The sequence below is a fragment of the Eleutherodactylus coqui genome, chromosome 5 (assembly GCF_035609145.1).
Source record: "Eleutherodactylus coqui strain aEleCoq1 chromosome 5, aEleCoq1.hap1, whole genome shotgun sequence".
Lineage (NCBI taxonomy): Eukaryota > Metazoa > Chordata > Amphibia > Anura > Eleutherodactylidae > Eleutherodactylus > Eleutherodactylus coqui.
Window position 1 is genome coordinate 42,754,133 of NC_089841.1, and position 13,844 is coordinate 42,767,976.

General features: G+C 45.2%; 1 protein-coding gene across 1 annotated transcript in view; it reads right to left on the minus strand.

The window, feature by feature from the left end:
* Window positions 1–13,844, minus strand: part of OXCT1 (3-oxoacid CoA-transferase 1) — an 83,937-nt gene that overhangs the window by 32,927 nt on the left and 37,166 nt on the right. Inside the window, exons 8-11 of the mRNA XM_066604853.1 lie at window positions 10,474–10,674; window positions 10,221–10,269; window positions 9,147–9,219; window positions 7,761–7,836 (exon numbers count right to left, since the gene is read on the minus strand). Coding sequence (XP_066460950.1) covers window positions 7,761–7,836; window positions 9,147–9,219; window positions 10,221–10,269; window positions 10,474–10,674 — 399 coding nt within the window. The remainder of the gene's footprint in view (window positions 1–7,760; window positions 7,837–9,146; window positions 9,220–10,220; window positions 10,270–10,473; window positions 10,675–13,844) is intronic.

Below are 13,844 nucleotides of genomic sequence, written 5' to 3' on the forward strand. Positions count from 1 at the left end.
AAACTGACCCAAACTCGGAGCATCATACGTGCATACGATGCTCCTATTCGGATCAGTCGACCTGCGGTGAGGCCAGAATACACTGCTGTACTCCGTATGTGAAACAGATTGTGCAGACTACAGTGTGGCCACGCTCTCAGTAACATTATTTAAGAATAAGGTCTTATTTACATGTGCAATTGTCCTGTGCTAGTTTTGTGCACTGTGGGATGCACCGATTCCCGTTGTTAACCCCTCACATCAATGTAAGGGCACCAGACAATGTCGTGCGAGTCTGCCATGGCCTACGCAGTATGTATTACCATAGTGATCATACGTTCACAGGTTCAAGTCCCCTACAAGGATGTTTAAAAAAATAAATAAAAAATTAATACAAAAACAAAACCCCCATGAAAAAAAAAAAAAAGGTAATGGCGTTTTTAAAGTGGAGATGAAAATCCCCCCACAAAAATCGCCACATTCTTGAGTTCAAAATAGGCCGCATCACTAAGGGGTTAAATCTGCAATATGTCAATCTATGCTGGGGATTTTCAACACAGATTTCACCCTTTTAAAAAAGGGGTTGAACTCTGTGGCAAAAGAGTTTGCTGTTGTAGAAAATTTACGGCGAATCCGACAAATGTGCCTTTCCCTGGATTATCATTGGCTACTGCCATAAAGCCATTCAGAAATCCCCTATAAACTCGATTGCAATCAGAAGACGCAGCTTGTCAAACCCTTCACTGGACTGAGCTCTGACCCCCATGTAGAAGCCGTCACTACACATCAGCGTCAGGCTGGGAGGCGGCGCTCCAACGAGCGCAAAACTGTATGATTTGAAGAACTGTCAAGTGATGATTATTATAGCGCTTCCTATAAAAATACCATCACTCATTAGCTTTCAGGCTTTGCCATCAACAATCCGAGGATTTATTCGCTTCTGCATCCCATCAGCATTGCAGATTGGGGAATAAGTTAATCAATCTCCAGGAGGCGCCGTTTATCAGATTTATTGGTGGTAAGTTTTTTGGGTTTTTTTAGAATTATGGAAAAGCCCCATTTAGCTGCAAGAAACAAGATCAGCGGCTCCAGATGCATCATTAGTGAGAAAGAAGTTGTATTCGCGGGCGATAGATGAAGTCGGGTCGTTTCTATAAGTTAAGAAACCAATTCTACCCAAATAGGAGGAGTACTCGAGTCCAGTCCCATGCAGTGGTTGCCGTACAACTGCTGCACAGCTGGGTTGTGGCAGTGTTCCGGAAGCAACCCCACCTGGGATGCAGGTCTGTGTGGCTGACGAAGAGGTTTTTCAGGCAGTGCCGACTGTCAGAGCAAGGATACATTGAGTCGGAGTGGTAGGCGCTGCTCCGACCCGTGTAGTGGCCAGTGCTTGTAATTGCAGGCACAGCTCACATTGATTTCAATGCACTATGGGGATTAGGTAGTTTGAAGATTGCATCGGCCATCTTGGAGCACTGCAAACCATAGCCGAATCCGGAAGATTGGAGAGAATAAAGAGGAGAACTGCAGGCAATATGCTCTTCTGCCCCTCCGATTCAGAGACAGAATTTTGTTAGTGTAAAAAGGGACCTACACAGCTAAGGAGTCAATTGTATCCAGTGTAAACAATGCTCTGAGCTAAACAGCCCTGACCCCAGATTGATACATTGTACATAGCTAGTCCTGCTCTCAGCTGAGAAGTGGATACAATTGTATCCAGTGTAAACAATGCTTGGTGAGCTAAACAGCCCGGACTCCAGACTGATACATTGTACATAGCTAGTCGTGCTCTCAGCTGAGAAGTGGAGACAATTGTATCCAGCGTAGACAATGCTCTGTGAGCTAAACAGCCCGGACTCCAGACGGATACATTGTACATAGCTAGTCCTGCTCTCAGCTGAGAAGTGAATACAGCTGTATCCAGTGTAGACAAAGGCTCAGAGGTCAGAGTATTTTTTAATGGCATTATTGAATGTACCATATAAATGTACAGAAAACTTTTTAAAAAGATGAAAGTGGGGTGAATTGAAAAAAAATCATTGCAATTGTGCAATCTTTTGGGGAGTTTAGTAAGTGTTCACAATATTCACGGTGCAGTAAAATGACAGTTTGCTCTGTGGGTCAGTAAGAATACTAGGATACAACATTTTAAATGTTTTTACTGTTTTTTAAAAATAAAACAAATTTTAAAAACAAAAATTGCCTTTTGTCCCCATCTTCTGAGCCCCATACCTTTTTTTTAGCTGTGTGAAGGCTTCTTTTTTTGAAGGCTGAGCTGTAGTTTTTAGTTGTGGCACATAAATCTTTTTGGTCATTTTTTATTCTGTATTTTGGGATAACATCCCCCTCCCCACTGCAGATTTGGCATTTGCATTTCCTTTAAAGGTGTTCACAGTGCAGAATAAATAGTGATATTTTAATAGTTTGACATTTTCTTCACACAGAAACACCAAATGTGTTTTTTTTTTTGTTTAAATATTCTTATGTGAAAAATAGGAAAAGGATTTTTTTTTTTTTTACAATTAAGTTTTTTTTTTTTTTGGTTTTTTTTAAAGTAAACCTTTTTGTACAATTTCATTGATTCCCCACCGAGCCCTTGAACTTGACATCATTTGACTGCTTGTACCATGCAGTGCAATACTTCAGTGTTGCAGTGTATGGTGATTTTTAGGGTACATTTACACATAGCGGCAATGCTGTGGCATTTCTGCAGCAGAGAATTTCACACCAAATTCCGCAGCATTACCACATATAAGAGCCACAATCAGCACCTCCACAGGCGATTTCAGAGGATACAGCGCTTCCTGCACCTCTTAAGTCTTTGTCAGCGCACCCCTTCGTCTAGTACCTGGCGGCCTCTAGCAAGCATAATGCTGCTGTTCAGGTGAGGCAGAAGTGGTATCACCTGACAAGTGGTGCTGTGATCACTACAGACCGGCGGGTACTGGGCAGAGGGGTGCGCTGACAGCGTAAAGACTTCAGGAGGTGCGGGGAGCGCTGCATTGTCTGAAATCAGCTGTGGATTTTGACTGTTGCGGAAAGGTTACCGAATTTGCCGCTGCATTTCCTGCTACATGTAGATGTACCCTTAAATGTTGTCTATGAAGCTCAGCCACGGGCTATGGGAATCTACCATGTGAGCCCATCAGCACCCAGTGATCCCATTGTGGGGGAGAGTCTGCCCCTCTGGCTGACTGTCTAGACCATGGCATATAGTCAGTTAACTACCGCAATCAGAGCTAGCTTTGTCCGCTTCTATCTGCTGGGCACCCATGTAGCGGACTCTGCTCCCGAGCCTGATCCATACACCCATCACGACAGCCCCCCCCCCCCCCCCGCCCCAAGCCACATCTGTGCATTAATGCTCGATACATCACTTTTTTGTTTGTTTTGTACATTTTTGGGGTCCGTTTAATTTTCAGCCTTCAAACTCCAAACGTTCATTTTTCAATCTGATGTGATATTTGCTCCATTTCCCCAAAGCTTAAAGCCCTTGTATGAGCCACAATCTCAGCTCACCGACAGCCTGCGGTGCCCATACAGAAACATTCTGCAGAGGCGAACCGCCCGCAGGATAAATATTCAGAGTTTTGCAAGAAATACAAACTTTAGTTAGAACGATTTTCCAAACAAGCAAAATAGAAAAAAAATTAATCCAAGACCCAGCAATGACTACAATGCAACGCTGGGACGATGATGAAGCGTCCTGGCAAGCGTCTGGCGCAGGCTGATAGTCACAGCCACTTATCTGCCATCAGGAGATAACACTTCTTCCATTTTTGAAGCTTTCTGCAGATATGTAGAGAATGACATTTTACTTCTCACCTGCCCGGGCAAAATGAGGAAACTTTCTGATTACGGTTTATCGCTGCGCCTAAACTTTACAGAGAAAAAAAGGAAATGAAGAATTACCGTAATAACTAATATAGGATGTAGTCAATAGGACAGATCCAGCGCTATATCGCAGTACTGGTGTCCTATATTGAAACAATAGGGCACTTGAATAGGAAGGCACGAATGCTCTACATGATAGTATGGCGCATAGGCCGTTAGGGGGCCCCAAAATATGGATTTCAACCACAAGTACCTGTAGTACAGCCTACGGTGTGGCTGGAAGTCATCATGGCGGTCTGGGCCAGATGAAGAAAACAAAAAAAAAAAAAAAGGGGGACTTCAATCAGATAAGTTGTCTCCTATTATCACTGGTGGTAAGTGCATTGTAAATGGACCACTGTTGCCCATTACCAGCTGATCTTGAGTTATATTCAGTCAGTAACTGGCTGCAGCAGTCACATGTCCCTGTGACGTGATGTCATTGTTGCAGCTGAAAGAAACATGCAGCAGGGGACGAGGCACTGTTGGAATGGGATCTGCAGGGCATTGTGAGGAAGGGGGACTGAAACCTACTAAGCACTGTATTAAAAATTAATCTCATTTCCCCCCCCCCAGACCGCTGCTTTAATGAAACCGGATCTGTAATGCAGTATTAGCCAGAGGGCAATGCCAGTCTTCAAAATAAATACTAAGATCCATGCCCTTTGTGGTTTGTAGCAAATGGGAGTACAGCCCATCCTAAAGAGTGTACTAGAAGTGGCCTTCAGCTACAGTACATGCATGGAGCCGTTCGGCAACACAGGCCACATCCGGCTTTTTGGTGACACCCCGTAGAGTGAAAATCTATACTTATCATCTAGTGCAAGTTAGTAATTGGATGACATCAGGGCCAGACGGCAATGCCAGTGTTGAAATAAGCCCCAAGCTCCTTGGCTTGTGTGGCTTTTAGCAGCTCGTAGCCTAGAACAGATCCCATTCTGACCCGCTAGAGCTCTAGAGCGAGCGGAAGCCTCCCCAACTACAGGACCTTCTCTGCCGGCATCACCAATACTCCCCACGTGGCTCACGACAGATGAAAGCCAATGACTACCACCAACACAAGCACGTGTACTCAGATATCAGCGCTGGGGCCAACCACCTGAAGACGTGGCAATGCTTCCTACTGGGGAGGGAGACTTCTATGGCTCGGAAAGTCTCAGAAGCCCTTTCACTGCGGCACTTCAGCGGCTCTACAAGTAATTGGGAAATCTTCCAGAGATATTAAGAGGATATGTTGATATCTAGATACGGTCACGTGACAGGAAAGTGTTCATGCTACCATGGCAACCCCAGAGCAAGCACAATATCCATACAATTTCACGAGCGAGTAGATTTACAATACAATACATTTTTACAGACAGTTTGATATCGTCACTAGATATACACTACGCATGTATGGCGGAGGTCTAAATAGTGAGTACACAGCAGGCGCAAGAGTGGAGCTCGCTCTAGATGCGGAGGTTGTAGACGGTTACACAGCTGACACCCATCTGGCCATCTTACTCCTTAGATGCTGCTGTCAATGTTCACCACAGCATCCCGTCACCTGATCGGTTCACCCCAACACAAGATCACGGGGTGCTGAATGGTAGCTATGACAGCCAGGGGCTAGTGAAGACTCCAGGCCTGCCCTAGGAGCGCACCTATTGAGCCCTGCCTCCGGGTATAATAGGAGGACATAGCAAGCACAATATACTGCAAAACATCACTTCTGCGGTGTACTGTACAAGCGATCAAGAGATTGCATAATCAAGTCCCACTAGGGGACTAAAAATGTCATATGCGACCCAAAATGGTAAAAGTTAAAAAAAAAACAAAAACAAACACTACAGCTCGCCCCATAAAAATCAAGTCTGCACACAGCCGCACCGACAGTAAAATTATGGGGCTCAGGAGACACAAATGTGCCATCAAGAACTACAACTCATCCTGCAAAGCACAAGCTCTTGTACGGCTAGGTCACTGGAGAAGTAAACAGTTTTGGGTGCTGGAGGGCGGGAATGAAGACAAAAAATAAAAACCGCAAGACTTGCTGCAATACCTGGTTGTGGGGGGGAAGGAATAGGCAGCAGAGATCTGTTATTTCATCAATCATTCCATACCAAGAGCCCTGAAATGTTGCTAAGGGTACGTTCACACACAGCGGAATGTGGTGCGAATTCACACTGATTGGCGCAGATTCTGACATGGATCGGCGGCACATTTTACCCTTTCAATCTAAATCTGCACCAATAGTGCGGTTTAGGATACGGAATTCGGCACCAATTTCACCATGCGTGGATATACCAAAATAGCGGTTTCGTGGTATGTACACACAGGGCAGATACACTCTGGATTAGCCACAATGGATTGGTGTGCAATAAATGCACAGCAGCAGCAGATGAGATCTTAACAAATCTAATTCGCACATTATGTAAAAAAATGCGCACAGAATCAGCAGCCGATGCGACCACGCTGCGCAGCATGTCAACTGATACTGCAGGTTTTCACCCCTTGCAATGTATAGGGTGAATTCCACAACAAATGCGCAGTAACGTCTATGTAACATATGCAGATTTTGCTGTGTAATCAGGGCACAGCTGGAATTCCGCCCCATGCGGTCACACGCTAAATTTAACAGCGTTTTGGGCATAAAAATATCTATAGCATCATTTTTTTGCTTGCAATGTGCTGCTGGGGGCGGTCTCTGCGCAGAATCAGTCTCCTTCCCCCTCTGGGAGCTAATCTAGTCCTTACTTCTCCCCTTCTACAGCCATGCTGTCATGTACTACAGAGGCTGCTCCTTCCTAACCAGTAGAAAGCCATTTTATTGGCTACCCTGCAGTGAACAGAGGATGCTATGCAGATGCCCGGCTATGAGAAGTGACTGAACATGAGTCCACAGTAAGCATGCATGCCCACCAGCATGCAGTGTTGTACACTGAACACCAGGGGGCGCTGCAGTAAACGTCATAGCTCTTCACTGGACCATGTAAATGGTGACTATTGTTCATTTCCTGATCTGTACAATGAATATAATATTTAATGGTGGACCAACTTCTTTAACCCTCTTAAGGACATGGTCAGCTTTTTTTCTCTTGATTTTTGGGTTTTCCTTCCAATTTTTGAAAAGAATCAGAACTTCTTTTTCTATCCACATAGTTGTCTATGGCCGGCTTCACAGAGGAGAGAAGATACTGCGATATGTGTGTGCTGCCAGATGCAAAGATCTTGCACGAATATGAACCCCCTTCTTTGCGATGTGAGGTTCCTCCACTACAAGCTGTATTTTTCAGTGGTACCATTAATGTACTGAAGGAAACTTTTAGGAATTTCTAAGAAAGAAAAAATGACAGGATAGCTTTATTCTGCGGCTCAGTGCGATGATAAGTTTTTGCGCTACTTTTGAGAAATAAAAACTTTAAAAATATATTTTTTTTTTCTGTCGCCATCTTCTGACTGCTATAACTTTAATTTCCATCGATGGTGCTTTGTGTTTTTTTTTGGTACCACATGTAGGATAGCCGATCATTCATTGCATCCCTGGGAGCCTTCAGGGAGGTCCTTGGTTGTCGTGACAACCAAATGGCACCTTGCAATCTCATCCCGAGAGGGCCAGTCACGGCATTTAAAGGGTTAATAGCTACGATCAGCATGAGCGCTGATCGTGACTGCTCAAGGCTAGTGTCAGCCATCATAGACAGCACCCGCCATGTATGGAGCCGATTCGGCTCCAAATGCTGCTCCACACAAAGCCCGCCCCAGAGGGTGTACATGTATGCCTTTTAGGGTTAGGGATCAGTTTTGGGAAGCGGTGCAGGAGGCAGCTCGCACATTGCAGTGGATCACCCCTTCATCACAACATGCCAGGAGCTGTAGGAGCAGGAGATATAATATTATGCATATGGAGAATAGAAGACAACACTTACAGGGATCATCCAGTTTGCCAGATCTCCGTATCTAGACACCTGCATGGCACCCAACATGGTCAGATCCACGTGTCCCCTATGTGGAAAGAGCAAGAGGGAAAAGTCAGATAGGTATAAATGGGAGGTTACATTTGTAATGAGAATTACATTCAAGATGAACGCCTTCTGCAGCTTTAAAGAGCTATTCCAGGACTTTAACGTTTTCTATTGATGAGCGACAGGTCATCAATGGTTTGGCCGGGGTCCGCCGACAAGCGGATTCCTTGTGCTGCTGTTGCTATGGTTAGCAGAGGAAGCAGAAAGCACCAGCCATAGCACAGTGGCCCAAGTTGGTATTGCAGCGCAGTTTGTTGATTTCAATGCAATACTAATCCGGGCTGCTGCGCTACGGCTAGCGCTTTCTGCCTTCTCTACTGACCATAGTGACAGCGGCACCACGATGCAGCTGATTGGCAGGGATCCAAGCAGTGGGTCCCGTCGATCATCTTGATGAAAACCCCTGTGGCAGGATATTGGGGGATCAAGTTCAACGTCTTCCAAAAGGGACACTGTCAGCACCTGTTAGCCCCATAAACATTATGGGGCTCAAAGGTTATGGAATGGGGAGTTTGGGGAGGTGCATGTCATACTCAGAGCTCTGTGTCCTGTAAAGTTTGCACATGCCAGCAGCTTGCCTCCCTGCACATGCCCCTCCCAAAGAGATGTATGGTAGAGGTGTATGCAGAAAGAGTCAAGCTACCTGCGCACACTGACTTCACGGGGACACAGCGCAGGAATGGGGTGCTGCAAACATACCTCCCCAGACTCCCATAATGAAGTTTATGGGGCTAAGAGGTGCTGAGACTATATTTTGGGACTTTGTTAACCTTTTTCTATTGATTACTGATGGGTCATCAAAAGAAAAAAAAGTTTACAAAGTCCCAAAACACAGCTTTAACCCTTTCCAATCCAATTACCCTGCCATCCGCACACTCCCTAGCTCTTATTTATTTTGGGTGGGAAAGCGGGTTTTCAATGGAGAGCTGTCCTGCATATTGTAACAGCCCAACAGCGGAGCTATGCAGGGAAATCTCAATGTTGGATGAGGTCAAACACTGGATTGGAAAGGGTTAAAGATGTTTAAGATCCTCCCATCCAATATGCTGCCAGACCTTACACAGGGGCTTTCATCCAGATTCCTGAATGATGCGCCAGCAAGCACCAAACGCTCCATTAAGGACGCCATAGAACTTGGAAGATAACATGTGGAGACTGTTACCGAGCTCCACAAACCACTCCGACACCAGAGTCACAGCTCCGAGTCCGGAAGGGATGGTTGCTGCAACTAATCTGCCACGTCAATAGACTCTTACTATGGAGTAAGAGATAAATGTACGAGGTACTCACCCTCTAATCATGGCGAACGAGTCGTCACTGGAGAAATAGGCGGCTCCTGGAAGGACTGTGACTGTTTCTTTACCTGACAGAACAGACAGTGTTTAATGGGAATGTTCATTGTTGCATTCAGAGCATGCTCCGAGCATGGAGAAACCAGGACCGTAGTACTGGGCAGTGGCTGCTGTCAGCTCTAACACTAACACTAACACTAACACTAACACTAACACTAACACTAACACTAACACTAACACTAACACTGTATTGACTGGATGAAGCCTGCAGTTACTGGCAGCACAGATATAGCATCCAAAGAAGTGATGGTAAAAGAGCCCACATGTTTACAGGACTATAAGCAATCACTGCATACATACATTACTTATGTAATAAACTCAGAGCTGTACTCACTATTCTGCTAGTGGAGTCACTGCATTACATACATTACTTATCCTGTACTGATCCTGAGTTATATTCTGTATTATACCCCAGAGCTGCACTCACTATTCTGCTGGTGGAGTCACTGTATATATACAATACTTATCCTATACTGATCCTGAGTTACATTCTGTATTATACCCCAGAGCTGCACTCACTATTCTGCTGGAGGAATTACTGTGTACATACATTACTTATCCTGTACTGATCCTGAGTTACATCCTGTATTATACTGCAGAGCTGCACTCACTATTCTGCTGGAGGAGTCACTGTGTACATACATTACTTATCCTGTACTGATCCTGAGTTATATCCTGTATTATACTCCAGAGCTGCACTCACTATACTGCTGGTGGAGTCACTGTAAATACATTACTTATCCTGTACTGATCCTGAGTTATATCCTCTATTATACCCCAGAGCTGCACTCACTATTCTGCTGGTGGAGTCACTGTGTACATTACTTATCCTGTACTGATCCGGAGTTACATGCTGTATTATACTCCAGAGCTGCACTCACTATTCTGCTGGTGGAGTCACTGCAGACATATGCTCAATGCTAAGAAGGATCCATGAGCTGAATTACAATTGTGCTGATAACTAATTGGTTCTCAGTCAGTTATTACATTTAGGGGGCAGTTCCTTTTGTACCTGCATTGATGAGATCAGGATCCACCTCGTCCTTCGTGGGGTAAGGACCCTGGAGTAAACATACATGCACGATATTTAGGTTGATGTCCTTTATTAACCAGCTATTCAAGAGCAAGGAGCGCCCTCCCTTCTATATCCACCCCTTGAGACAATCCCTTTAACCATCACAAAGAGCCCCACCCCCACTAAAAGGGAAGGTGGGAGGGAACTTATCTAAAACAGAATAAGTATTTAATTCAGAAACCGGACATACCAGGCCGAGGACGCCGTTTTCGCTCTGTAGGTGAACGGTGATATCTTTTTTGATGAAGTTGCTCGCCAGCATTGGGATGCCGATCCCCAGATTTGCTGGAGTGTCAGTTAAGGTGGAATGAACCGTTATAAATACCCAGAGCCTTATAGCTGCACCGACTGCCTTACAATGCCGGATCCCAATACTAGAACTTCTGGATGCAGAGCAAGCAATGAATCATCAGTGCTACGGGGTTGTCGCTAATATACCACATCTGTTACAGATGCCACAGAGTGTACTGGGAAAGGCCCAGCTTAATGTAGGACCTTCAGATAGCAAATCCGAAAACACAAGGGAGAAGCTCGAGTCTGGATTCAGGACTTCCTATCTGCTACAATCAGCAGGAGATCTCCTGGTTCATCCTTATTTCCTGCTTTTTAAGATGTTGTAGGGCAGTTGCTATGACCCACTGGGGGAGATCAGGGTCCATACTGCTCAGCCTTCTCACAGAGAAGAGTGTCTGACTGATTTCCCTCTCTATAAATACTTTTGGTTTCTGCAGTGTGGTGCAGTTGATAGCTGTGACAATGTGTTTTATCCAGGACACTTTGTTCTAGTACCGTGATGGCGAACCTATGACACGCGTGTCAGCACTGACACGCGTAGCCATAGTCGCTGACACGCGGCCGCTCCCCCGTTAATGAATACCGGCAGGGACCGCGGCTCCCCTGCCGGTATTCATTAACCAGCACTACTAACAGTGCTGATCCCGGTGCACACTGTGATGTCAGTGTGCACCAGGATCCTCCTCCCCCCATCCCCCGACGTCTCCTACCTGTTGGTTCCACGGGAGTGGCCGGGGAGAAGGCGTCCTGCAACACACTGACGTCACAGTGTGTGCGGGAGATCATCGCTGCTGGAGGGCGCCGGGCACAGGAGGAGCAGAGCATCCCAGCATCCACAAGGTAAGTACATGGGTCTGGGGGGGGGCGCTGTGAAGGGGCAGTCACCGCTGTGGGGGGGGGGGCAGGTAATGCTGGGGGCCGCTGGTGGGGGGCAGGTGCTGCTGGGAGGCGCTGTGGGGTGCGCTATCGCCGCTGGGGGTCATCATTACTGAGATAAGTGAGGTGGAGGCTGCAAGAGGCAAGTGTAAGGAGAATTTATGTGTTTATCAAAGAGAAGACGATCCCAGATCGCGTGCAGAAGTCTGGGCCCAGGAGAAATACAAATCACACCAGCCTGTGCGGTATCAGATGATTTCTAATTTATTCTAAGGTGTTCGAAGCTTATGTACCATAAATGACATCACAGGAAAAGTACATACCTCCAAGATTAATAAGAATACATGATAGGCTAAAACAAAAATTATTAACATAAGTTACACCTCTTAGGGCGCCCACCCACTGGCGATTTTTTTTCCTTTGCGTTTTTTCTCAAGAGCAATTAGTATTGAATGTGCTCCTGTCCACTGGCGTTTTTTTTTTCGGTCCGTTGCAATTTTTAACATAGGAACTGTCAGTTGCATATGTGTCCTTATTTTTCTCTTAATGCACCCATAAATGTCAATGGAAATGACCGGAAAAGGCGCGAAAAACGCTGCGTTTTTCACGCACGGAAATCGCAAACGCCAGTGGGTGGGCGCCCTTAAGGTGTAACTATAACATACAATGAAACCGTTATGAATTCAGGGAAAAGGAATGCAAGAGATACCAGAAGTCTGTCCTATTTCCTGTGGGCCTCATCTGTAAACATACATACATGGGTGGTCTATGAGACTGTCTTATCTCGTCTGTCTACCTCAGAAGACATGCAAGCCTATAGAAGGGTTTCGTTTAACCCCTTCACTACTTCTACTAGTACCATGCTATATATTTCTAGTCTACAATGCAATAAAAGAACAATTAACTGATACATTGATCTACAATTTTCTTAACAGCGAGGGCCTGTGCTATGGGTGTTTTGGGTTTATTAAATACAGTTATACATTAAAATTATACATTTTTGTTATTTAAACTATAAGTATCGCGAATTTATGGATTTTTTTCTCGAAGTGACACACCACCCGAGTTATGCTCGTTTTTTTGGCGAATTTTTGACACACCGAGCTCAAAGGGTTGCCCATCACTGTTCTAGTACCTAGTTCTAGTCCAGCCTTATCTCATCTGTCCAGTCAGTGTATCTTGCTACTTGGTTATTTCCTAGTTTGTGGTTTGTCATCATTGCATGTTTTGGTTCATATTTCAGCATTACTCGTTAGCCTCTTGTCTGCGCCCAAGAGTCCATCTGTTCCCGGGAAGAGTGTTTTAGGCAACTTAAGACTGTTTAGGAACAGTGGTGTCTGGTTGTGAGGGGCAGTGTAAAGGAGAGATTTAATGAGAGCCAGTGTTAAAGTGCATTCACATGGGCGAGTGCAAGATCGGTCTAAGAAACTAGCACTGATACTGCATTTGCAGGTTAGCGATTTTCTATGCAAACGTGATTCGTTTTAGGAGTAACACATCACATCATTGCAACAAGAAAAATAAATACAAAATTGCACTGCAGTCACATGAAACTTGCATTTACATTCAAGTGTGATGCAAATTTTTTATCCATTAGTGAATAATGGGCGATTCTTAAGCAGAAAATAACCCAAAAATAGCAAATGCAGCGATTTATCATTCTAGAGTCGGTGCGAGCGAACAATTGCTCATGTGAATTAACCCACTGAATTAACCCACGTGGGTTAGGCCTCACGTCCAGGAGCGGATCTGATCTGCAAAGACCCTCAAATCAAGCCGCCCATAGGGATACATGGGCGTCTGCAAATGCATTAAAGAATGCGGATTTGTTTTGAAGACCTTTTGGTCTGGAAATCAAATCGCAGTATGCTCCATTTTCCTGCAGATCCCGCATGAATGGCTTCCATTGAACTCAACGCAAGTCGTACAATCTGCGGGAAAACAGGAATTAAAAAAATAAAATAAAAGATACGGACGGGATGCAGGAGACCCACACAGGTAAATAGGTGTCCTCGACCACGGGCAGGGTAGGATTTCCCTGTGGGCTTCTGCATGCGGAATCCGACCTGGTCGTGGACATAAGGCTTTTGTGAGAGTTCCATCCAAGTGGCAACTGGATGGAATTTGCACAGGGGAACTGTTCCCGTGAATGCGCCCTCAGGGTTAGTTTTTTTTGCTGGTTATGCTACCACATCATCTGCTCCAGTCTTCGTTGTCTGTTCCATTATATTCACCATCATCCTCCTCATACTCTGGTGGCCATCACCCGTTACCCGGTCATCTAATGGGGAGTCTCTAGTATTCTGTGTGTCACTGTATTAATATTTTATTAGTTCTATTTCAGTTGTGACATCAGCGGGACTTCATCAGCGGTCATAGCAGGAAGTGGGA